Below are 27,352 nucleotides of genomic sequence, written 5' to 3'. Positions count from 1 at the left end.
AAGATAGCTGTTAAGGCCCCAGCTATTTCCTCTCTCACTTCCCTCAGTAACCTGTGATAGATCCCATCTTTACCTGGGGACTTGTCCATCTTAATGCCTTTTAGAATACCCAACACATCCTCCCTCCTTATGCCGACTTGACCTAGAGTAATCAAACATCTATCCTTAACCTCAACATCCGTCATGTCCCTCTCCTCGGTGAATACCGATGCAAAATACTCGTTAAGGATCTCACCCATTTTCTCTGACTACACGCATAACTTTCCTCCTTTGTCCTTGAGTGGGCCAACCCTTTCTCTAGTTACCCGCTTGCTCCTTATATATGAATAAAAGGCTTTGGGATTTTCCTTAACCCTGTTTGCTAAAGATATTTCATGACGCCTTTCAGCCCTCTTGATTCCTCGTTTCAGATTGGTCCTACATTCCCGATATTCTTCCAAAGCTTTGTCTGTCTTCAGTCGCCTAGACCTTATGTATGCTTCCTTTTTCCTCTTAGCTAGTCTCACAGTTTCACCTGTCATCCATGGTTCCCTAATCTTGCCATTTCTATCCCTCATTTTCACAGGGACATGTCTGTCCTGCACTCTAATCAACATCTCTTTAAAAGCCTCCCACATATCAAATGTGGATTTACCGTCAAACAGCTCCTCCCAATCCACATTCCCCAGCTTCTGCCGAATTTTGGTATAGTTGGCCTTCCCACAATTTAGTACTCTTCCTTTTGAACCACTCTCGTCTTTGTCCATGAGTATTCCAAAACTTACGGAATTGTGATCACTATTCCCAAAGTAATCCCCGGCTGAAACTTCAACCACCTGGCCGGGCTCATTCCCCAACACCAGGTCCAGTATGGCCCCATCCCAAGTTGGACTATTTACACGCTGCTCTAGAAAACCCTCCTGGATGCTCCTTACAAATTCTGCTCCATCTAGACCTCTGACACGAAGTGTATCCCATTCAATGTTGGGAAAATTAAAATCTCCTATCACCACCAGCCTGTTGCTCCTCCATCTTTCCATAATCTGTTTACATATTTGTACCTCTATCTCACGCTCGCTGTTGGGAGGTCTGTAGTACAGCCCCAACATTGTTACCGCACCCTTCCTATTTCTGAGCTCTGCCCATATCGCCTCACTGTTCGAGTCCTCCATAGTGCCCTCCTTCAGCACAGCTGTGATATCCTCTCTGACCAGTAATGCAACTCCTCCACCCCTTTTACCTCCCTCTCTATCCCGCCTGAAGCATCGATATCCTGGGATATTTAGCTGCCAATCATGCCGTTAAAAGATAAAAAGAAATAGTTCTTGTTTGTAATGTTGAATTCTTTGCCACAGGCGTTCCTCCCCAGCACGCTGAGTGATTTAAGCCACCAGTGTACAGTTGGTGATGGTCTTCTGGAGGGAGCATTAATCTAGTACTCACAAGCAGTAGGATTTCTTCTGGAGTCACTTTAACCTTTATTAAACTGGGCCTTCAACTCAAATGTGCATGTTTGAGACTACTTCTCACATAAGTCTCTTACAATGGACTTTTTAGATAGATGTCATCATAATAGAGAGAGAAAATCAGAGATGCTTCTTCCAGCTTCTGAATTCAAAGCAAAACTAAAAACAACCCAGCCTTACTGAGGAAAGAGAAACAGACCAGAGAAATCAGAACCAATCAACACTGGCTATCGGCAAAGCCTAGCATTTCGATCCAACTCATTGGCCGCCAGCTACATCAATCAAATTATTATGGGCCATTCATTGGTCCCCAGCCACATCAATCAAATTGAGTCAGTACTGATGTCAGCCAATCCTCAATCCGCAGCCTAAAACAGCACCGCCCTCTGGAATCTGCTCATTCAAATCCATGGCTGCTTTGCCTTAAGGTTACAGGTCAATCTTCAGTTTAAACCAGCCCAGGCTTCTGTACAAATTAAAGACACACTACGGGATTCTCCACTTCGCCGGTAGCGTACCCACGCCTACAGGTTTCCCGACGGAGTGGGGCTGGCCACAATGGGAAACCCCATTGGCCAGCTGCGAGAACGGTGAATCCTGCTGGTGGCGGTACTCTGCCCCAGAAAACGGGGCTGGCGGGACGGAGAATCCTGCCCACAGTTCCATCAATCCTCCATGGATCAAAATGTAAAATTTGAATAGCAAAAAATAAAAATAAAAGGAAAACAGGGAACAGGGTTTAAACAGGAGCATCCTTACAATGGAGACAATCAAGTCAGCTAGCTACAGAGCGAGCAGCATTCCCATTCCCCCCCTGCAAGGATAATTAAATAACCTTGAAGAGCTCGACCTATAACTGAGGGTTTCGGAATGGCCCAAAGGAAAAATTATCCCAGGGATTAGGAACTTGAGTTCAGAGACTGGAGAAGCTATGGTTGTTCTCCTGAGAGCAGGGAAGTTTAAAGGAAAACTCGATAGTGTTCAAAATCAAGGAGTGTTTTGATAGATGAGATTCATCTGTGGAGGTAACCAGGACTCTGTCCTAAACATCCTAATCACAGAAACTAGTTCATCTTCAAGGACTAAGAGCATTCTGGAAGAAAAGTGTTTTTTAAAAGACACAGATTCATTAAACGGTTAATGCAAGGACTTTGGTTGTTGCTCTTTCCAGAAAAGACAGCCTTTTACAAGAAAAGGTAATTAAGCAGTTTTAAATAACCTCTTAACCCTGGTGAACTGTTTACAAAAGGGTCACATGGTGGTTTATGGCTTTGAAAGCACCATGGGTACGATTTAACGGCTTCGCCGAGCCCGACTTGGTGACGCAACAAGGCTGCTAAATCCCGTGTGAGGCCTGTCGCGAGATTCGCAACACTCGCAACGTCTCATGAGTATTAACAGTATCTTGTGAGACGTCGTGATCTGGATCTCTCCCCCGCTGGGTGAGATCCAGATTAGCATATTTCAGAAAACCATTAAATATGTCTGCGCCGGATTCTCCCGGCGCCCGGGAGATAGCCTCACCAGGGCGTCATTTGTTACTGGTTTCCACAAATGTGGACCAGACGTAATGGCACCTTGGGGGTCCCCCAGTCCATTAGAGGCCCCCGGGTAGTCGGGCTTTGCGCAGGTGACACCTTGGTACTCCTGCTGGCACCTGGGCACCTTGACACTGCCAGCTTGGCACCCTGGCATTGCCACTCAGGCACCCTGGCACTACCAGGGTGCCTGGGTGGCACTGTCAGGTTGGAAGGGGAACTGCCAGGGTGCCAGGCTGACAGTGCCAAGGTGCCCAGGTGTCAGGTTTCCTGTGCCAAGATCAGGCCCAGGGTTGTCTTGCCCTTAAGAGATGGGGTGAGCGGTGCTCGAGGACCCCAGAAGAGGTACGTTTGGTGTAGTGGGAGGGTCCGGAGGCCGAGGTGGGTTGGCTGAGGGGGGTTGAAAGATCGGTGTGGCATTTAAAAATGGCGCCCTGATCGATGAACCGTCTTCCTGTACTGATGAGTTGAGCCGGTCAGTGCAGGAAATAATGTAAGTGTGACCCTGGCAGGGCGTTCCTCACTAAGGTCAAAAAATATAGCAATGTCTTTCTCGCCACTGCAGGTGTCGAGAAACACCCCGTTAAATGTGCCCAAAACAGCACTCTGTTTTTGTCCCATTGAATCGTGCCCCAGGTTTTGAAACGTCTGTTTAAAAGATGGTGGACTGTTTTGTTTTGGGAGAAACAAGGAGCAACTCCTTGTGTAAAGAAAGAGCACCTGAAGCTGCAGATCCAGTCCAAAGCAAATCATGAAGGGAAGTCCTCAAAGTTCGCCCAAAAGGTTAGTGCAAGAGTCATTGACTTTCCTAAACCAAATGTATAACCCAAACAACATTGCAAGCATCCTCCACGTATCCTTTTCCCATGTCTATGTATGCAAGTGTGAGTGCCGTGCCTATGTGTGTGCACCTGTGAGCCTGTGTGTACTTGTGTGTGTGCCTGTGTGTGGGCTTGCCTGTGTGTCTGTGCATGGCTGAATATGTGCGTGTGTGTGTCCGTATGTGTGCATGTCTGTCTGTGTGTGTCTGTGTGTGTGCATGCCTGTATGTGCGTGTGCCTGTGCTTGGGTGTCTCTGTTTGTGTGTGGCTTTGAGTATCTGTGGGGGGGTGCCTGTGGGTGTCTGCCTATGTGTTTGTGCCTGTGTGTGTGCCCATGTGTTTGTGCTTGTGCATGTGTGTACTCATGCGTTTGTGCCCGTGTGTTTGTGCCTGTGTGTATGTGCCCGTGTGTGTGTGCCCGTGTGTGTTTGTTCCTGTGTGTGTGTGCCCGTATGTTTGTGCCTGTGTCTGTGTGTGTCCTTGTGTTTGTGCCTGTGTTTGCGCTTGTGTGTGCCTGTGCGTGTGCCCGTGTGTTTGTGCCTGTGTGTGTGTGCCCATGTGTTTGTGCTTGTGCATGTGTGTACTCATGTGATTGTGCCTGTTTGTTTTTGCTTGTGTATGTGCCTGTATGTTTTGCTTGTGCGTGTGCCTGTGTGTTTGTGCCTGTGTGTGTGCCCTTGTGTTTGAGCCTGTGTGTCTGTGCCCGTGTGTTTGTGCCTGTGTGTTTGTGCCTCTGTGAGTCCATGTTTGTGCCCATGTGTGCCTGTGTATGTTTGTGCCCGTGTGTTTGTGCCTGTGTGTGTTCCCGTATGTTTGTGCCTGTGTCTGTGTGTCCTTGTGTTTGTGCCTGTGTGTTTGTGCTTGTGTGTGCCTGTGTGTCTGTGCTTGTGTGTGTGTGTGCCCGTGTGTTTGTGCCTGTGTGTCTGTGCCTGTGTGTGTGTGTGCCCATGTGTTTGTGCGTGTGTGTACTCATGTGTTTGTGCCCGTGTGTTTGTGCCTGTGTGCCATGTGTTTGTGCCTGTGTGTGTGTGCCCGTGTGTGTTTGTTCCTGTGTGTGTGTGCCCGTATGTTTGTGCCTGTGTCTGTGTGTGTCCTTGTGTTTGTGCCTGTGTGTTTGTGCTTGTGTGTGCCTGTGCCTGTGTGTTTGTGCCTGTGTGTGTGTGTGCCCATGTGTTTGTGCTTGTGCGTGTGTGTACTCATGTGTTTGTGCCTGTGTGTTTATGCTTGTGAGTGGTGTGCCTGTATGTTTGTGCGTGTGCGTGTGTGTGTGTTTGTGCCTGTGTGTCTGTGCCCGTGTGTTTGTGCCTGTGTGTTTGTCCTGTGTGTTTGTCCTGTGTGTTTGTGCTCATGTGTTTGTGCCCATGTGTTTGTGCCTCTGAGTCCATGTTTGTGCCCATGTGTGCCTGTGTATGTTTGTGCCCGTGTGTTTGTGCCTGTGTGTGTGCCCATGTATTTGTGCTTGTGCATGTGTGTACTCATGTGTTTGTGCCCATGTGTTTGTGCCTGTGTGCCCGTGTGTTTGTGCCTGTGTGTGTGCCCATGTATTTGTGCTTGTGCATGTGTGTACTCATGTGTTTGTGCCCATGTGTTTGTGCCTGTGTGCCCGTGTGTTTGTGCCTGTGTGTGTGCCCATGTATTTGTGCTTGTGCATGTGTGTACTCATGTGTTTGTGCCCATGTGTTTGTGCCTGTGTGCCCGTGTGTTTGTGCCTGTGTGCATGTGTGCCCGTATGTTTGTGCCTGTGTCTGTGTGTGTCCTTGTGTTTGTGCCTGTGTGTTTGTGCTTGTGTGTGCCTGTGTGTGTGTGTGCCCGTGTGTTTGTGCCTGTGTGTGTGTGTGCCCATGTGTTTGTGCTTGTGCGTGTGTGTACTCATGTGTTTGTCCCTGTGTGTTTATGCTTGTGAGTGTGTGCCTGTATGTTTGTGCTTGTGCGTGTGTGTGTGCCTGTGTGTTTGAGCCTGTGTGCCTGTGCCCGTGTGTTTGTGCCTGTGTGTTTGTCCTGTGTGTTTGTCCTGTGTGTTTGTCCTGTGTGTTTGTGCTCATGTGTTTGTGCCCATGTGATTGTGCCTCTGAGTCCATGTTTGTGCCCATGTGTGCCTGTGTATGTTTGTGCCTGTGTGTTTGTGCCTGTGTGTGTGCCCGTGTGTTTGTGCCTGTGTGTGTGCCCGTGTGTTTGTGCCTGTGTGTGTGTGCCCGTGTCTGTGTGCCCATGTATGTGTGCCCGTGTGTTTGTGCCCATGTGTGTGGGCCCATGTGTGTGGGCCCGTGTGTGTGGGCCCATGTGTTTGGACCCATGTATTTGGGCCCGTGTGTTTGGGCCCGTGTGTTTGGGCCCGTGTGTTTGGGCCCGTGTGTTTGGGCCCATGTGTTTGTGCCCAGGTGTTTGTGCCTTTGAGTCCATGTTTGTGCCCATGTGTGCCTGTGTATGTTTGTGCCTATGTGTTTGTGCCTGTGTGTGGCCCATGTGTTTGTGCCTGTGTGTATGCCCGTGTTTGTGCCTGTGTGTGTGTGCCCGTGTCTGTGTGCCCATGTGTGTGTGCCCGTGTGTTTGTGCCCGTGTGTGTGGGCCCGTGTGTGTGGGCCCGTGTGTGTGGGCCTGTGTGTTTGGACCCATGTATTTGGGCCCGTGTGTTTGGGCTCGTGTGTTTATGCCTGTGTGTTTGCGCTTATGTGTGTGTGTGCGATTATACTGTGTGTTAATAAGCTTTGCCTTTCTACCGGACAAATTTGGTTTTATAATAAACGAATAATTTTGTTATTAATTGAAGAAACCAGAGCATCAAGTGGTCATTCTGAGATTCATGAGTAAAGCATAGGTAAGGCCGCATAGGTAGCTGGAGATAGCAGGCTGAATTCGCCACCACCTGCCTCCAGTAGCGGAGTTCCCGCAGCATCTAAAAGACAGGATCAGCGCCCATTCCGATGCTCCGGTCCTCCATTGGTGGAGTTATCGAGATTGGCGCCCCGTGCCAGCTTGAAGATGCAACTGGGTCAAAATGAATGGATCTCAAGTATCCTGCTGTGAAACTAACCTCAATGTTTATAAATGTCTAGCTATGAGTGACAGCTCTTGAACCACATCAAAATCAGTTAAGTGTTCTCACTTCCTCTTTTTCTCTGCAGATGTGGTCCAAGGGCTGATAATCATAGCTAGATATTTATAACCATTGTGATTAGTTTCACAGCAGGGTATTGAAGTCCATTCAAGCATGAAGGGAAATAGAATGAAACAATCTAGACATCTGGCTGTGTGCAAGCTGTCAATCACAGTCTAGTAAAACTATTTCCCATTGATGTGAATGAAAGTCGTGCAGATCAAAGATCTGAGGGTGTTTAAACCCACCTATGTGATTTTCACTTTCTAGGAATTTACATCTGCTGCTTTCTCTGCCTGAGTCAGCAGGTGTATTGCACAGGTGAGTTTTGAAGCAGAGATTTTTACACTCTCTGCCTGGACTGCTCTCTCACTTCCAGGCAGAGGTAAATGTAATGGGGGGGGTCTCTGATGGGAGTCTCTCTCATGGGAGGTCTCTAGTGGGGGATTTTCTCATTGGAGGGGGTCAGGTTATCCTCATACTGGGGGTGGTCACCTAGCAAATCCTGTGGTGAGGGGTGGCAGAATTGCATTGTGGCGGGAGCCAGCCACCGGACCTCACTGTCGGGCCGCCCACTCAAAATGGCAGCACGATAGTGAGATTCACGACGGAATCCCTAGCAATCCCTACCATGCACAAATTGACATAGCTGGGTATAGCGAAGTCCCTCTGGATTCCCGCTCCCAGCTTGAGCGCAAATCAGAGCCAATTCATCTCTGCTGGGAATCGAATCTGTGGCTGTGCAGAGGATCTGTGGCATTTTACAGGGAACAAATCGGCGGTGCCTCCTCACCGATGCTGCGACCGGTGAGAGGCTAGCAGCCACGCCATGTAAAGCTCCCGCCCTTCAGGGAATAAACGGCGGGAGAATGGCCGGGTCCAAGGCCGCACATGCGCACGGTGGCGACCTGCAGCAGTCACGCCATAAAACATGGCCCCGCCATGCGCGGACCCAACCTGACAGATAGTGCCCCCCTGGACACCCCCTGGCCACCCACCACCAGTCCCTCCAGCCCTCTTGACGCCCCCCCCCCCCCCCACTGGCCAGCAGCACCGCTCCTGCCCGACTGTAGCGGTGCTGGACAGCCTAGTTCCCACACGCCTAGGACCAGAAGTGAACCGTGCCCTCGGCCCATCGGGGCGGAACATTGGGGATGGGCCTTCAGGTGACGGGCTGAGGCCATCCCAACGGCATGCGCCGCGATGCCGTTTCAAAGGGGGCGGGACATAGGAAACCTGCGACAAACAGGCACCACCCCCTATTTCGTTTTAAAAAGGGATTCTCCGCCTGATCACCGATTACGAAATCAACGTCGGGGAACGTCGAATCTCGCCCCATTGACTCCCAAACGGAGAATCCACCCCATCATTTAAATATATGGGTCTGGATTCTCCGCTTCCCGACGCCGAAATCGCGTTCGGCAACAGGGCTGAGAATCCATTTTGGTGCCAATATCGGGAGCGGTGCCAGTTTTTATATTCTCCGCCCCCTTAAAAGCAGCGTACTCTAGGTGTACACCTCGCTGATTATCCACAGCCTCAGGCCATTGCCTGAGGTCACCCCACGATGCTCCGTCTCCGATCGGCCAAGTTCCCGACGGCGTAGGATTCTCATGGTCTCACCCGTCCGGGAATCTCGGGTGGCGGCTGCGGATTCAGTCCAGGGCCGCCAGAGCCGGGGGGGGGGGGGGGCGGGGGAGCGCGATCTGCATGCAGGTGGGGCTTCATTCGGGGCTGGGGGCACTGTGGGCGGGCTGTCCGGTGTCCGGGGCGCCCGGGCGGCCGATGGAGGACACTACTTTGGAGGTCCAGGTCTGCGGGCTGAGTCCACCACGGAGCACGACGCGCCCGCTGCAGGCCGCCGCCGTGTGAATGCACGGCCTCAGAACCGAAAGTGCTCAGAGCAGAATCAGCAGCTAGAGCTGCAAGCTCTGTGCTGCCTCCCAACTAGCCCCCAGCAAAACGTGGAATTGGTGGCCGTTTCACACCAGTTTTCACACCGGCGTGGGGACTTAGTCTCCAAAAACGGAGAATCCAGCCCATGATGTGACCCATGGAGAAGTGGAACTAGAGAAAGACAGTGCACTCCTCCCACCCCCATCATTACAACAAATATCGGAAAATAATTAGTGAATCAACCCAGAGTGGAGATGAGGAGACTTTCTTTGATGTAGTGAGGTGGCTGAAAGGGCGGTGGGAGCAGATTCATTCGTAACTTTCAATAGAGAACTGGACAATAACTCGAAAATGAGAAATTTTGGAAAGTAGATAATGTAGGCAATTGGCCTGAATGGCCTCCTTCTGTGTTGTATGACTCTCGTATTGCCATTGTGACAGTTCACTTGTGTAACTGGGAATATACATCTGGGTCACATCTCGTGATGTCCAAGACAATAACCCACTGGAGGGGATCAGGGCTGGCTGGTTGGGAAAACTCAGAAAGGTTTGAGGCAGTAAAGAGTGGACTATCACTTCCATTGCTTGACTAATTACTATCAAGGGGTCACGTACACTGTGCAATCATCAGGAAGGAGATAGAAGGAATGTTTTCAAGCCGAGTGGTGATTAAGAAATGGGCAAATACCCAAGGTGATGGTCTGAAAGATCTTGTTCCATGTTATCATTTAACCTGTGGGGAAGGGAAGATCCTCCTTCAAGGGCCTTGCTTTTGTAAACTTACTCTGTTCGCCATTATAGACTTCATCTCTCAAGTAATTGATGAAGAGAAGGCGGAGGCGGGGGTTCCACATCATCCGTCGGAAAGATATTATCGATTTAATCAGAGCCTCCAACACCCTCCATGAACGATTCTGAAAACAGGAAGTGAGAGGTTGGCACAGAGCAGTCAATCACAGACCTCACTGTGCAACCACAAAATACTCCCCCTAACTCCTCTGCTCCTATGTCCAATTCCCACATCAACCACACATACCTGAGCCACTCCCACACCCCGGCACAGGAAAACATTCCCTCCCCTACTTTACCTGACCATGGGATATCTGCCATTCCTTCTCTGACCTTACCTCCTCCTCTGCACAGAACAACGGGAGAAGCAGGTTGGGACACTTAAATCCCAGATAACATAATAGTCCAGACCCTGCGCTTCATCATGCTCTCCAACAGGATGCTTTGTATGGTGAACTGAGATGGCTGACTAGTTTATCGTGGTCCCTCAATGCAGAGGGATTCTAGACACCCACCCCACCATCCAGACCCAGCAGAGTCCCTGATTTCGGAACTCTCTCAAACCAGGGATCAAGACTTTCCAGACTGGGCCCCTCACACAAGCACCCGATGGGCAGGTCTCCCAGTCCATGGTCTGCCTTGTTTTGTTAGTCTGTGTCATCTGAGCTTAGCTTCAGTCGTTATCACTTTCATTGAAGTCGGAGTTCATAGGTTCAAGTCCTGCTTGGGATACTGGAGCACAAATCTTAATCTGCTCAATCTTTCGGACGGTGCATTAAACCATGGCCCTGTCTACCATGAAACATTAAACCAACAAGACACTGTGTGTTGTGCAATGAGAAAGGATTAGTTGGCAACCTAGTTGTGAGAGAACCCTTGGGGATGAGTGACCATAATATGGTAGAACTCTCTATATTGGTGGATAGTGAGGCAGTTGATTCTAAGACGAGGGTCCTGAATATCAGTAAAGGTAACTCTTCAGCTGGAGACATTGCTGAAAAGAGAGATTTGTTGTAGTTTTTCATCTTATACTCACCAGGAAAAACACAAGATTACCAAGTTTCAAACTACCCCGACAGTTCATAACTATAGGATTATTGATTGCTAATTGGTTGGCAAGTAGACTCTGGTTGGCCAAGGCATTTCCATAGAGAAGGCAAGAGGGAACCAGAGGCTCCCTAAGCTCCTGGGTAATTTTTTTAAAAAGGTGCGCGGCTTGATCATGTTACTTTTGTTTGCAGGGAATAGGTTCCTGTGTATGAATGCATGTCACATCTAGCAAGTGTTAAAGCTTGGCTGATTACCTTGAATAGATTGTTAGTGTAGCTGAGAGCAGAGGAGATCTCCACTCACGCAATATCGCAAAAATAGATTATTTGGTTATGGACCAGCCAAGGAAGGTTAAGAAGAGGACTAGCCTTAAGGTTTTGTACCTGAATGTTCTGAGCATTTGAAATAAAATGGATGAATTAGTTGCTCAGATAGATGTAAAGGGATATGATATAGTTGGGATTACGGAGACATGGCTCCAAGGTGACCAAGGATGGGGACTAATCATTGAGAGCTATTCAGCTTTTAGGAAGGACAAACAGAAAGGAAAAGGTGCTGGAGTTATATTGTTGATTAAAGAAGATATTGATACAATATTGAAAAAATATATCAGCAAAGACGATAGGGAATCTTTATGGGTTGAGTTAAGAAACGCCACGGGGTAAAACACATTCGTAGGGGTGGTGTGCAGAACAACCAAACTGCAGTGGTAATGTTGGGAATAGCATTAGACAGGAAATCAGAGATGCATGTGTTAAAGGAACATCTGTGATTATGGGTGACTTCAATTTTCATATAGTTTGGGTGAGTCAGTTTAGTCACAGTACAACAGAGGAGGAATTTCTGGAATGTGTACGTGATGGTTTTCTGGACCAATACAGGAACCAACAAGAGACTGTGCAATGAGAAAGGATTAATTGGCAACCTAGTTGTGAGAGAACCCTTGGGGTTGAGTGACCATAATATAATAGAATTCTTTATCAAGGTGGATGGTGAGGCAGTTGATTCTAAGACTAGGGTCCTGAATCTCAATAAAGATAACTATGATGGCATGAGGCACGAGTATGATGGACTGGGAAACATTACTGAAAGGAAGGATAGTGGACAGGCTATGGAGGGCATTCAAGGAATGAATGGGTGAACTCCATAAGTTGTTTATTCCTATGTGGTGCAAGAGTAGAAAGGGAACCGTGGCCAAATCATGGCTTACAAGGGAAATTGGAGATAATGTTAGATTCAAAGTAGTTCTTCAAGGTAGCAAGAAAACGCAATAGACCTGAGGATTGGGAACAGTTTAAAATTCAGCAAAGGCAGACAAGGGGATTAATTAAGAAAGGGAAAATATAAGATGAAAGTAAGCTAGCGGGGATCATAACAGACTGTAAAAGTTTCTATAGGTATGTAAAGAGAAAAAGATTGATAAAATTGAATGTAGGCCCCTTACAATCAGAAACAGGGGAATTCATAACGTGGCACAAAGAAATGGCTGAGGAACTAAATTCGTACTATGCTTCTGTCTTCACAAAGGAAGGCATGAATAATGTTCCGGAGATTCTGAGAAACACAAGTTTTAGTGAGGAGCTGAACAAAATTAGTATTAGTAGAGAAATTAATGGGATTGCAGGCAAATAAATCTCTCGGGCCTGATAATCTTCATCCCAGAGTACTTACGCAAGTACCCCTAGAAATAGTAGATCCATTGGTGGTCATTTACCAAAATTCTTTGGACTCCACAATGGTTCCTACAGATTGGAGGGTAGCTAATGTAATCTCGCTGTTCAAAAAAGGAGATAGAGAGAGAACAGGGAACCATAGACCAGTGAGCCTCACGTCGGCAGTAGGGCAGTTGCATTATCAAGGATTTCATGGTGTCCTCATTCATCAGTCGCTGAAAATAAGCACGCAGGTACAGCAGGCAGTAAAGAAGGCAAACGGTGTGCTGGCCTTCATAGCGAGAGAATTTTTATATAGGAGTAGGGATGTTTTACTATAATTATTTAGGGCATTGGTGAGGCCACACCTGGAGTATTGTGTGCAGTTTTGGTGTCCTTATCTAAGGAAGGATATTCTTGCTATGGAGAAAATGCAGCAAAGGTTTACCAGGCTGATTCCAGGACTGTCATATGAGGAGAGACTAAATCGGTCAGGATTATATTCATTGGAGTTTAGAAAAGTGAGGGGTGATCTCATAGAAACTTATAAAATTCTAACAGGATTCGGCAGGGTCGATTCAGAAAGAATGTTCCCGATGGTGGGGGAGTCCAAAACTCGGGGTCATAGTTTGTGGATACGGGATAAACCTTTTAGGACTGAGGTGAGGAGAAATTTCTTCACCCAGGGAATGGTGAATCTGTGGAATTCACTACCACAAAAAGGTGAAAACATTGTGTAATTTCAAGAAGGAACTAGATCTAGCTCTTGGGGCTAAAGGGATCAAGGGATGAGGGGGGAAGGTGGGATCAGGGTATTGAACTTGATGATCGGCCATGATCATAATGAATGAGGAGCAGGCTCAAAGGGCCGATTGGCTTTCTCCTGCTTCTGTTTTCTATATATGTTTGTATGTATGGTCACATTGCTGTTTGTGAAGTTGGTTGCGTGCAAATTGACTGCCACGTTTCATAGATTCAACAGTGACGACACTTCAAAAAGCACATCATTGGCTGAAAAGTGGTTTGGGAACAGCCTGAGGTTGTGAAAGGTTAGGGTACAGAAATGGAAGTACAAAATGGGAATTCTAAGAGTCACTCACCGTCCGACTTATAAGCTGGATCGACCTCAGGGTTAGTGGCGAGGTCAAGAAGACAATAGGCTCCTCTGGGTACGTTTGCAGATACAAACCAAACCTGCAGCAAGCAGGGGAAGGGAATAGAATAAGATACCCTCTCCAAGTCACCCAAACATGATCCCAACCCTGCCCCCACCCCCAGCACATTTCAAACCCTTCAGGCCCGACACAAGTAGTTTCATCAATGTTACCTCCCACTCCACAATTGGCAGAGAATAATGCCATGTTGAGTGTTACAAAATGGGCATCTCACTCGAGTGTTGCTGGCATGTTTTATCTGTTCAGCCCTCTGATGGACTGCCACAGCACAGTTCCCCTGTCCACGGTCTCAATATCCACCCTTTCCCACCATCGGTGCGCTGTGGCTGCAGTGAGGACAAACCACAGATTACCTTGTGGCAACTCGGCAAGGGTCTTTGGACAGGATCTCCCTCCCCTGACCACCCTCCCCGACTCCTTCTGCACAGCAATCCAAGCATAGTTCCGTTGTGCAACCACCCCAATGTGGACACAGCATTGTTCATTGTGACTGTGTCTGAATGCTGGAACACCCTTCCTAACCCCTTCATAGGAATATGTAATAGGAGATAGTTACTTGTTAAATCATATGGTGGATCTAATGGAAATACTTACCCAGAGTGGTGAGAATATGAAAGATGCAACAAGGGGCGCATGAACTTTGTTGTCATGAACACTGAGATCATTTACTTCTCTCTCTTTCCCTAGCCCACCAGGCCAGAATTCCTCTAATATTCCTGCCTGCCATAGCCCTGAACTTGCATCTTTCTCTGTTATCTCCCCTCATCCAAGATCACAGAATCATTACACCGAAGGATAGCTCAGCCTTCAGCTCCCTGGACCCTATTCCCGTTAAACTGCTGATCACTAAATTTACCCTTCTGGTAACCATGTTAGCCAATATTGTAACGGGCTCCCTCTCTTCCGTTACTGTCTCCCCTCCAAAGCTGTCACTACCATCAGCCTCTGCTTAAATAAACCCACATTTGACCACATGTAACCTTGTGAATCACTGTCTCTCTCCAACCTCCCTTCTTTTCTCTCCAAAGTCCCAGCACACAGTTGCCAGTCTGTATCTGGTTCTTGTTTTTGCTTTCAGGCAACGCTAACCTTTATTCTGCTGTTCACACCTATTCTGGACAAATGCTTTATGTCTTTAATACTATCATTATCACTCCACATGTCATGTTGGTTCCATGAAATGTTTTGTCTTTTAATCTTCCCCATGGTCCAACCTATCCCTGACCTTCTCTTTTGCTCCACCTGTCCCTCACACCCCCTCACGTTTTCAACAGCGTAAAACTCATCACATTCCTGTCTTTTTTCCGTTTCAAAACATTAACTTGCACCCCTTTCTCACTACTCCATGCTTAAAGTCCTCCTATATGGTTTCCATCTAGAGTACCAAAACAGCTCTTACCAAAATGCAATGGGACCGAGACCAAGGTGAACTCACCCTCCTTGTTCGTCTCGACCTCTGGGAAGCCTTTGGAACAGTTGACTACACCATCCTCCTCCAAAGGCTTTTCACCATCATCTCACCGGGTTCCAATCATGCATTAAAGTCGTAGCCAGAGTCTCACCTGCAATGGCTTCCTCTTCCGCCTCTCGCGTTGGTATCCACGGTGTCCCCCACAATCTATCCTTGACCCCCGTCCTAATCTCAACTACACAATCAACATGTTAGCAAAATTAAATGGCAGGGTAGTGGCTGGCCACATTTTTTAGGATACCAGAGCGGACCCCAATTTTTGTTAGGATACCTGACGAGAACCCCAAATAATGTTTCAATTTGTAAAACTGTGAGGAAAGGATACTTCACCCCAGGAGTGATGACTCTGATCAAGAGGTATCTTTTATGTTGAAACATATGTTAAAACAAACTTTAATTTAAACACAGAATTAACCACATTAACATCAAAGAAATAGCATTACAAAACAAAAAACTTTAATTTACTATCTACACCTGCCACAAATTCCAATTGAGCAACCCAATACACTTCAACTGCCACTTATAAATAAAGTGAACAAAACAGGTTTACTTGCTTATCTGTGCAGACCTTTGGGGAGAGAGACCCTTTTGGGAACACCCTGAAAATCCATCTGTCTTGTCAGACTCCAATCCTATGGCAAACTGCTGTTCAACTTAAAATATTATAACAGATTGAAAAACGACAGACAGACCTGGCTCCTCCCATTAATTACATAACCTGTAACCCACTAATCTGTCCCATCACCTGGTTAGTTAGGACTAAACATAATCTCTCCTAAATTATCCAGGGAATCGCCTGCAATCAAAACAATTTTCCATTAGCCATCTTTCTGTAAACAAGTAAATGTTTAAAATCAATCATTACTTCACCTTTTGCTATTCTTTAATTACAGCTTTAGTAGACACACTGCCTGTGTGTATTTTAAACCAGGGTTTTCAATTACATTAGTGCCGCAAACATGAAATATAATATATAACAATTTCCACATTCATCACATTTGGACTTCTGCTCTTTTTGAAATACATGAATAACCTAGACTTGGGTATACAGGGCATAGTTTTAAGGTTTGATATGACCCATGGGGTAAATGATACAAACTCAAAATGTGGTTAAATAATGAGAAGAATATTAACAGAATTCACGTGAAAGCGAAAGACTGCAATGCTGGGAATGTGAAATAAAAACAGAAAAATGCTAGAGATATTCAGCAGATCAGGCACCACCAGTGGAGAGAGACACAGAGCAATTGTGTTGAAAGCGAAAAGAGGCAGGAATAGAACAAAGAAAATTACAGCACAGGAACAGGTCCTTCGGCCCTCCCAGCCTGCGCCGATCCAGATCCTTTATCTAAACCTGTCACCTATTTTCCAAGGATCTACTTTCCTCTGTTCCCTGCCCGTTTATATATCTGTCTAGATGCACCTTAAATGATGCTATTGTGCCCGCCTCTACCACCTCCGCTGGCAAAGTGTTCCAGGCACCCACCACCTTCTGTGTAAAAAGCTTTCCATGCACATCTCCCTTAAACTTTCTCCCTCTCACCTTGAAATCGTGACCCCTTGTAATTGACACCCCCACTCTTGGAAAAAGCTTGTTGCTACCCACCCTGTCCATACCTCTTATAATTTTGTAGACCTCAATCAGGTCCCCCCTCAACCTCCATCTTTCCAATGAAAACAATCCTAATCTACTCAACCTTTCTTCATAGCTAGCACCCTCCATACCAGGCAACATCCTGGTGAACCTCCTCTGCACCCTCTCTAAAGCATCCACATCCTTCTGGTAATGTGGCGACCAGAACTGCACGCAGTATTCCAAATGTGGCCTAACCAAAGTCCTATACAACTGTAACATGACCTGCCGACTCTTGTACTCAATATCCCGTCCGATGAAGGCAAGCATGCTGTATGCCTTCTTGACCACTCTATCAACCTGCGTTGCCACCTTCAGGGTACAATGGACCTGAACTCCCAGATCTCTCTGTACATCAATTTTTCCCATTGACCGTATAGTCCGCTCTTGAATTGGATCTTCCAAAATGCATGACCTCCCATTTGCCTGGATTGAACTCCATCTGCCATTTCTCTGCCCAACTCTCCAGTCTATCTATATTTTGCAGTATTCTCTGACAGTTCTCCTCATTATCTACAACTCCACCAATCTTAGTGTCATCTGCAAACTTGCTAATCAGACCACCTATACCTTCGTCCAGATCATTTATGTATATCACAAACAACAGTGGTCCGAGCACGGATCCCTGTGGAACACCACTAGTCATCCTTCTCCATTTTGAGGCACTCCCTTCCACCACTACTCTCTGTCTCCTGTTGCCCAGCCAGTTTTTATCCATCTAGCTAGTACACCCTGAACCCCATGCGTCTTCACTTTTTCCATCAACCTGCCATGGGAAACTTTATCAAACGCCTTACTGAAGTCCATGTATATGACATCTACAGCCCTTCCCTCATCAATTAACTTTGGCACTTCCTCAAAGAATTTTATTAGGTTTGTAAGACATGACCTTCCCTGTACAAAACCATGCTGCTTATCACTGATAAGTCTATTTTCTTCCAAATGTGAATAGATCCTATCCCTCAGTATCTTCTCCAACAGTTTGCCTACCACTGACGTCAAGCTCACAGGTCTATAATTCCCTGGATTATCCCTGATACCCTTCTTAAACAATGGGACAACATTAGCAATTCTCCAGTCCTCCGGGACCTCATCCGTGCTCAAGGAAGCTGCAAAGGTATCTGTTAAGGCCCCAGCTATTTTGTCTCTCGCGTCCCTTAGTAACCTGGGATAGATCCCATCCGGACCTGGGGATTTGTCCACCTTAATGCCTTTTAGAATACCCAAAACTTCCTCCTTCCTTATGCCGACTTGACCGAGAGTATTGAAACATCCATCCCTAACCTCAACATCCGTCATGTCCCTCTCCTTGGTGAATACCGATGCAAAGTACTCATTAAGAATCTCACACATTTCCTCTGACTTCACGCATAAATTCCCTCTTTTGTCTTTGAGTGGGCCAATCCTTGATGGTGAGCTTTACGATGTTGAGAATCTGGCGGGGAGGAGCGGTAAGGGGCAGGTAGAGCAAAAGACCAGATGACTCTTTGTCAAAGCTTTGACAAAGCTCTTAAGTTCATATGATATAAGAGCAGAATTAGGCCATTCGGCCCATAAAGTCTGCTCCACCATTCTATCATGGCTGATTTGTTCCTCATCTGCTACCTACAATGTTACAGGCCAAGAGCTGGATTGCGAAATCAGCCAGAGCATCTCCTCACTAGAACACATGATCTCAGAGCAGGAGTCAGCAATTTAGTCTCCCAAGCCTAAACACCTTCAATGTGATCATGGCTGATCCCATCCTGGCCTCAACTCCACTGTCCTGCCCGTTCCCCATAACCCTTCAACTCATTATCAATTAAAAATCTGTCAAACTCCTCCTTAAATTTACCCACTGTCCCTGTATCCACCGCATTCTGGGGTAGCGAGTTCCACACAAGTAGTTTCTCCTCAAATCTGTTTTAATTCTCAGCCAGGCAAGTGGAGAACAATATTTTTCAGACTGGAGTAAAATACACAGTGTCCCCCCCCAGGGGTCAGGATTAAGACCACTGCTCTTTTTGATATATATTCAGACCCTGGACTTGGGAAATCAGGGCATAATTTAAAAGTTTGCAGATGGCATACAACCGGGGGGGGGGGGAACTTTGTGGCGGTGTTTAATGAGGTGTTGGTGAGCTGGTGTCTGTTTACTTTGTGGGACCTGATGTGTTTTCAGGTGATATCGTTCAGAGGTTGCAAGTATAATCATAGAATGGAAGTTATAGCCCCGCAAGGGGTCATTTGTCCCTTCCTGCCTGTGCTATCCCTTTGAAAGAACTACCTTTCCCTGCACCTTCCCCCTTTGCCCAGTGATGTCTCCCCTTCAAGTATTTACCCAATTTTCTTTACAGCTCCAACACTCAAGAAGTTTGATACCATCCAGGACGAAGCAGTCCCCCGCTTGATTGGCACCCCAACCACCACCTTCAACATCAGCACGGTGGCACACTGGTTAGCACTGCAACCTCACAGCTCATAGCTCCAGGGACCTGGGTTAAATTCTGGCTTTGGGTAACTGTCTGTAAACATTTCAACGTTCATTACGAAGGGCAGCAGACACATGGGAACCCACCACCTGGAGGTTCCCCTCAAAGTCACTCACCACCCTGACTTGGAAATATATTGGCCAGTGCTTCACTGTCACAGGAACTCTCTCCCTAACAGCACCGTGAGTGTACCTATGCCACATGGACTGCAGCGGTTCAAGAAGGCTGCTCACCACCACCTTCTCAAGGGACAACTAGCTAGAGACACCCAAAATCACAGGAATGAATAAAAAGAACTGGAACACTAAGGTTAGCACGGTAGCATTGTGGATAGCACAATTGCTTCACAGCTCCAGGGTTCCAGGTTCGATTCCGGCTTGGGTCGCTGTCTGTGCGGAGTCTGCACATCCTCCCTGTGCGCGCGTGGGTTTCCTCCGGGTGCTCCGGTTTCCTCCCACAGTCCAAAGATGTGCAGGTTAGGTGGATTGGCCATGTTAAATTGCCCTTAGTGTCCAAAATTGCCCTTAGTGTTGGGTGGGGTTACTGGGTTATGGGGATAGGGTGGAGGTGTTGACCTTGGGTGGGGTGCTCTTTCCAGGAGCCGTGCAGACTCGATGGGCCGAATGGCCTACTTCTGCACTGTAAATTCTGTTAGGGAGAGACTGACTAATCTCAAAGGGTTGCCAGGGAGAGGGATGGAGTCGATAGTGAACAGAGCTTTGAGCAAGATACAACAATAACGGGCAGGATTCTCCATCCGGCCGCACCCCTTTTCTGGTGCGACGCACCCCCGCCGGCAGCAGGATCTTCCGTCCCAGCAGCCGGACAATGGGTTTCCCATTGTTGGGCAACCTCACGCCGTTTGGAAATCCGCGGGCGTGATTGCGCTGCTGGAGAAGCGGAGGATCCCACCAACGGTGAATCCCGCCCAACAGGTTTAAGTCTTCCCGATATTTAACTGGAGGGAATTTGGAGGATACTGTGCAGTAACAAAAGAAATGCAAATATGGGGATGTGATGGAAGTGTCGAAGGTTATTTTAATGACCAGGAAGGCAGTGGTAGGAAGAACATAGATTTTAATTGAGGTAACATCAAGTCTGCCCATGGCAGCAAACTATTTGCCAGTCCCCATTGGCACAACCAACATGCTGGTCCCTGTTCGGGCCAGCTTTTATGCTCGATCTTATGAGCCACAACTGGGTGGGCCTTCCCCCACGAGCTGGGAAGTTCAAACTCCATGGGCCCCAAAGGGAGATCAATCTCGGTTTCCCAGTGGACGTTGTGGTGGTCATTACAATTATGAAATGATGGGACAGGGTGGAAAGATTCAGACTGTTTTCAGCAGTTGAGGAGTCAAAGACGAGGAGCCATAGATAAAAGGTTAAATGCAAAGGATTGAGAACAGAGGAGAGGACCAGTTTCTTCGCAGAGAGTTATATGAGGCTGTGGAATTCACTGTCAGAGTTTGTAAAGAACATGTTGCAACATACAAAATGAGATTGCTGAGGGTGGATGGAGAAAAAGAGGTTGAAGTGGTTTAAGAATGAATGAGGGGGGGGGGGGGGGGGGTTGCAGTGGTTAAAATAATGTTTGCCACAACAACAGCTTACATTTTTGTAGAATGTTTCATATATTGAAACATCCGGGAGCATGAGAGAGTTTTATCAAACAAACATTCTCACTGCGCCACGTCATGAGATAGGGACAGTCGTAGCATTGATATGGAATTGGCCGAGCTACAGCAGAGAGCAATATAAACCGGAAATGCTGGGTAAACTCAGCAGGTCTGGCAGCCACTGTGGAGAGAGAAGCAGAGTTAACGTTGCGAGTCCGTATGACTCTATTTCACAACTGGATAGGTGTAAAAATGTCATAGGTTATTGAAAGAGTCCCTCCTGTCTATTTCCTTTGTTCCCACTTCTTTCATTTTACTGTTTTGGTCCATGAATCAATAACTGGCATGTGCCTTTAAGTAATAATAATAATCTTTATTGTCACAAGTAGGCTTACATTAACATTGCAATGAAGTTACTGTTAAAAGCCCCTAGACACCACATTCCGGCACCTGTTCCGGTACACAGAGGGAGAATTCAGAATGTCCAAATTACCTAACAGTGCGTCTTTCGGGACTTGTGGGAGGAAACCGGAGCACCCGCAGACACGGGGAGAACATGCAGACTCCGCACACACCGTGACCCAAGCCGGGAATCGAACCTGGGACACTGGTGCTGTGAAGCAACAGCGCTACCCACTGAGAAGAAATCAGAAGACTCAAAGTTTAAAACAGCCTGACCGATTGCCAGGGTACTGTATTCTCAGCCTTTGTGTTTGGGACAAGGAGAGGCCAGACTCTTCGGCACCAAGTAGATGGGAGGAACCGTTTTGGAGGGAATCAGTTTGATTGGTTCACTGGCAACCGATGGGTTGACCAGGGCAGTGTTCTGCCTGACAACAGTGAGTGATTGGTTCCTGCTGGGTGATGTTTCTGAGAGAACCTTCCAAAAGTGATCAGACCTCAGAAGTGAAGGAAGCTGTTTTCTCTCTCTGCTGCCTGTTGTCTGTATCTAAACCAGAAGCTTGTTGCCCTTCAGGCGCAGAAGTAAAAGAATTGATCTATTGTTTTAAAAGCACTGAGTATCTGGCGTATCCTTTGCTGTGAATCAGAAATGATGCTGAGTCTGCTGGGAAGGTAGACAATCTTGTCTGAGAAGCTCATATCAAGCCTGGATGAAAGGAAGTACCAAACCGGAAGCCTGAACTTGACTGAAAGTCATCCTTTTGGCTCAAAGATCTCTATCCTTTTATTTTATGAATATTTTCTTTCCTTTTCCACCACCCTTTCCCTTCTATGTAGTTTGTACGTGTGTGTGTAATGAGTGGGGCGAGCTAGAAAAGGGGATTGGGAAATGGGTGGTAGATAGCCAGCTACATTTTCTGTCTGGTTAATTAAAGATACTGTTCATAATAAAAGGTTACTTGTCTTAAAGTTACAAGCTAGGTGACTGAAGTTTATTGAACTCAACCAAAGACTTCAGGAATTTAACAAAATCTAATTTCACTGATGTTGTGACTTTGGGTCAAGTGGGGCTGGAACGGCACACGCACCAGCCCAGGGTGTTGTAACATTATAGAGTTGGAGAGGGGGGTTGAGCAAGTGGAGCACAATAGAATGCCAGGGATATGTGGGAGCTCAGAAGAGATTGAGAAAGATATCATGGTCACAAGGTAAGGGGAGTGTTAACGGTAGCATTTAGGACTAAAGGTGGTGCTGATAGTGGCACAAAGGTAAGAAATCTGAATGCGTTAATAGGAGAACAAAGGTCAGTGAAAGCAAAGCAGAAGAAAAAGTGATAGATGACCCTGTTTGGGGGGGGGGGGGGGGGTTAACACAGATTAAATACAAAAGGCGTCAAGGTGCAAACGTTACAGTCTGAAGTTATTGAACTCAATGTTGAGTCCAGGAGGCTGCAACATGTCTAAACGGAAGATGTGATGTTGCTCCTCCAGTTTGCATTGGGCTTCACTGGAAGACTGCATTAGGCCGCAGATGGAATTCTGGGTATGAGACCAAGATGCTGAGCTGAACTGGCAAGCAACAGGAAGGTTGGGGTCACGCTTGCAGGCTGAGCAAAGGTGTTCCACAAAGCAGTCTCCCAGAGCAAACAGAGAATCCTGGTCAATGGATGTTTTTGGGCACGAGGAAGGTTTATAGCGGAATGTCCCAGGGGTCAGTATTGGAGCCCTCCCTTTTCCAAACGTATATTAATAATTTAAACCTTGGTGGGCAAGGATCAATTATGAAAATTCTCAGCTCTGTGAACTGTGAGGAGGACCGTGTTGAACTTCAGAAGGACATAGACAAGTTGGTGGAATGGGCAGACAGGTGGCAGATGAAGTTCAACGTGGAGAAATGTGGAGTGATTCATTTTGGGAGGAATAACGTGGAGATGATGGGCAGGATTCTCCAGGCCCCCAGCCACATGTTTCTCGGCAGCGTGCCATTCGCCGGCTGCTGGATTCTATCTTCCTATCGCTTGTTAATGGGATTTCCCATTGAAACCACCCCACCGCAAAACCCGCTAGCGGGGGTGCACTGCCAGTGGGAAAAATGAATCCCAGCCAAGATAAAATAACAAAGAACAAAGTACGAAGAAAAGTACAGCACAGGGTTTCGGCCCTCCAAGCCTGCGCTGACCAGACTGCACCCGTCTAAACTAAAATCTTCTACAGTTCCGGAGTCCATATCCCTCTATTCCCATCCTATTCATGTATTTGTCAAGATGCCCCTTAAACATCACTATTGTCCCTGCTTCCACCACCTCCTCCGGCAGCGAGTTCCAGGCACCCACTACCCTCTGTGTAAAAAACTTGCCTCGTACATCTCCTCTCAACCTTGCCCCTCACACCTTAAACCTATACCCCCTAGTAATTGACCGCTCTACCCTGGGAAAGATTCTCTGACTATTCACTCTGTCTATGCCCCTCATAATTTTTGTAGACCTCGATCAGGTCGCCCCTCAACCTCCGTCGTTCCAGTGAGAACAAACCGAGTTTATTTAACCTCTCCTCATAGCTAATGCCCTCCATAGCAGGCAACATCCTGGTAAATCTCTTCTGCACTCTCTAAAGCCTCCATATCCTTCTGGTAGAGTGGCGACAATACTCCAAGTGTGGCCTAACTAAGGTTACATACTGCTGCAACATGACTTGCCAATTCTTATACTCAATGCCCCGGCCAATGAAGGCAAGCATGCCTTATGCCTTCTTGACGACCTTCTCCACCTTTCAGTGACCTGTGGACCTGTACACCTAGATCTCTCTGGCTGTCAATACTCTTGAGTGTTCTACCATTCACTGTAATATTCCATACCTATATTAGACCTTCCAAAATGCATTACCTCACATTTGTCCGGATTAAACTCCATCTGTCATCTCTCCGCCCAAGTCTCCAAATGATCTAAATCCTGCTGTATCCTCTGACACTCCTCATCGCTATCTGCAATTCCACCAACCTTTGTGTCGTCCGCAAACTTACTAATCAGACCAGTTACATTTTTCTCCAACTCATTTATATATACTACGAACAGCAAAGGTCCCAGCACTGACCCCTGCGGAACACCACTAGTCACAGCCCTCCAATCAGAAAAGCACCTTTCCATTGCTACTCGCTGCCTTCTATGACCTAGCCAGTTCTAATGGTTACAATTCTATAACGGTTACAGGAGGAGAGGGACCCGGGTGTGTGTTTCTGTGCATAAGTCATTAAAGGTGGAAGGACAGGTGGAAAGAGTGGTTAATGAAGCAGATAGTACCCTGGGCTTTAATATTAGGGACATCAAGAAGAAAAGAAAAGCTGTTGGGCAGGATTCTCCATTGGTGGGATCCTCTGCTTCCCCGGCACTCACGCCCGCGGAATTCCCGACTGCGTGGGGATTGCCACAATTGGAAATCCCATTGGCCTGCTGCTATGATGGAGGATCCAGTGTCGGTGGGGCGCACCGCACCAGAAAACAGGTGCGGTGGGACGGAGAATCCTGCCAGTTTTGTTCAATTTGTTTAAGACACTAGTTCAGCCTCAGCTGGAGTAGTGTGTCCAGTTCAGGGCATCGCACTTTAGGAAAGATGGAAAGACATTGGAGAGAGAGTGGAAAAGATTCACAAGAATGGTTCCAGGGGTGAGGAACTTCAGTGAGGAAAATCGAATGGAGAAGTTTGGAATGTTTTCCTTGAAGAATAGAGTGAGAAGAGATTTATTGGAGGTTTTCAAAATCATGAGGGGTCTGGACAAAGTAGAGAGGGAGAAACTGTTCCCATTGGGCGAAGGATCTAGAACGGGAGGGCACAGATTTAAAGTAATTGGTAAAAGGAGCAAAAACGACACGAGAAAAAACATTTTGACACAGCGAGTGATTCGGGTCGGGAATACACGGCCTGAGAGTGTGGTGGGGCAGGTTCAATTGACAAATTCGAAATGGAATTAGAAAAGGAAGAATATGCAGGGTTACAGGGAGAAGGCTGGGGAGTGGAACTCGGTGAGTTGCTCATTCAGGGAGCAGGTGTAGGCTAGATGGGCCGAATGGCCTCCTTCAGCACGGTAACAATTCTGTAATTCTGTCAATTCTACAAGAGCTACTTTGGTTGAAGAGGTAGATTGTAAGAGGGTGTGAAAGAGAGGTTTAAGGAAAGGATTCCGGACCTGCGGAGTCTTAGGAGCTGAAGGCACAGCCACCAAGAATACCTGATGGAAACCTGGGAAGAGCAGGAGGTGGGATTTGGAGTACAGGACACCAGTTGGGTGACATGGCCTATTTCTACATAGTAACTGCAGGGGCTGGCTCTGATCTCAAAACGCTTCCAGAAATTTGCTAGTGATATCAAGACCTGTAATACTGACCAGTTCTGAGACAAGCAGGTTTGAACTTCATTCTGAGCAACTAAGAGCAGGTTCATAGAAACTGGGCTGCCACTTTCAACAGCGTCCATAATCTGTCTGAGACTCTGCGCATCACAATCGAAAAGATCCTCTGTCAATGAGGGGGAAAAGTCAAGAAGACAAAAATATTTAATTAATCACTGCATCATCAATTCTCCTCCATTAATCTTCTCCTGCAGATGGCCAGTTGAGACGGACATCAAGTGCACTGCTGCCGTTTTTTTAAGGTGCTGATTTCTCACCCTCAGTCACTCAGCACCCAGTGATGGGCAACCATCCAAAGGTCTCTCGGCACCAATGGGAGGAAGTTCATCATGAGCTGGGCATGTGTTTCAGCACAGCAACACAACCTCCCATCAGACCACGTACACGAGTGTCCATCTACCAAGGTACTGATGAATATCTAATCTTTCCACAGTCAGGCAGATGGAATAGACCCACATATTCCACAGCCAAAGGATGGTATGGCAACTGGAACAAAAGCAAAACTAATTTGGAATCACTTTCGCTAAAGCCACTGCCCAGTAAAAGACTTGTACTCAACATAAAAACCACCCAAACTCCTCGATTAGATTCCAGCTTGTAACTCACTCCCGGATATCTGTAATTCAATATATAAACCACCCAAACTCCTCGATTAGATTCCAGTCTGTAACTCACTCCCGGGTATCTGTAATTCTATATATAAACCACCCAAACTCCTCGATTAGATTCCAGTCTGAAACTCACTCCCAGGTATCTGTTATTCTATATATAATCCCACCCAAACCCCTCGATTAGAATCCAGTCCGTTACTCACTCCCGGGTACCTGTTATTCTACATATAAACCATCCAAACCCCTCGATTAGATTCCAGTCTGTAACTCACTCCCGGGTCTCTGTTATTCTATGTATAAACCACCCAAACCCCTCGATTAGAATCCAGTCTGTAACTCACCCTCGGGTATCTGTTATTCTTTATATAAACCACCCAAACCCCTTGATTAGATTCCAGTCTGTAACTCACTCCCGGGTATCTGTTAATCTATATATAAACCACCCAAATCCCTCGATTAGATTCCAGTCTGCAACTCATTCCCGGGTATCTGTTATTCCATATATAATCCCTCCCAAACACCTCGATTAGTTTCCAGTCTGTAACTCACTCCCGGGTATCTGTTATTCTATATATAAACCACCCGAACCCCTCCATTAGATTCCTGTCTGTAACTCACTCCCGGGTATCTGTTATTCTATATATAAACCACCCAAATCCCTCGATTAGATTACAGTCTGCAACTCGCTCCCGGTTATCTGTTATTCAATAGAGAATCACCCAATCGCCTCGATTAGATTCCAGTCTGCAACTCACTCCCGGGTATCTGTTTTTCTATATATAAACCACCCAAACCCCTCGATTAGATTCCAGTCTCTAACTCACTCCCGGGTATCTGTTATTCTATATATAAACCACCCAAAACCCTCGATAAGATTCCAGTCTGTAACTCACTCCCGGGTATCTGTTATTCTATATATAAACCACCCAAACCCCTCGATTAGATTCCAGTCTGTAACTCACTCCCTGATATCTGTTATTCTATATATAAACCACCCAAACCCCTCGATTAGATTCCAGTCTGTAACTCACTCCTGGGTATCCGTTATTCTATAAAAACCACCCAACACACTCGATTAGCTTCCAGTCTGTAACTCACTCTCGGGTATCTCTTATTCTCTATATAAACCACCCGAACCCGTCGATAAGATTCCAGTCTGTACATCACTCCTGGGTCTCTTATTCTATATATAAACCACCCGAACCCCTCGATTAGTTTCCAGTCTGTCACTCACTCCCGGGTACCTGTTATTCAATATATAAACGACCCAATCCCCTTGATTAGATT

At 46.9% G+C, this 27,352-nt stretch overlaps 1 protein-coding gene across 1 annotated transcript in view; it reads right to left on the bottom strand.

Annotated features, from left to right (window-relative positions):
• LOC140427364 (regulator of G-protein signaling protein-like) overlaps window positions 1–27,352 on the bottom strand; it is a 520,007-nt gene that overhangs the window by 436,558 nt on the left and 56,097 nt on the right. The window contains exons 2-4 of the mRNA XM_072512913.1: window positions 25,431–25,560; window positions 13,386–13,479; window positions 9,579–9,708 (exon numbers count right to left, since the gene is read on the bottom strand). Of these exons, the coding sequence (XP_072369014.1) occupies window positions 9,579–9,708; window positions 13,386–13,479; window positions 25,431–25,560 (354 nt within the window). The remainder of the gene's footprint in view (window positions 1–9,578; window positions 9,709–13,385; window positions 13,480–25,430; window positions 25,561–27,352) is intronic.

Source organism: Scyliorhinus torazame, chromosome 7 (assembly GCF_047496885.1).
Source record: "Scyliorhinus torazame isolate Kashiwa2021f chromosome 7, sScyTor2.1, whole genome shotgun sequence".
Taxonomy (NCBI): domain Eukaryota; kingdom Metazoa; phylum Chordata; class Chondrichthyes; order Carcharhiniformes; family Scyliorhinidae; genus Scyliorhinus; species Scyliorhinus torazame.
This window is presented reverse-complemented; position numbering and strand designations above follow the sequence as displayed.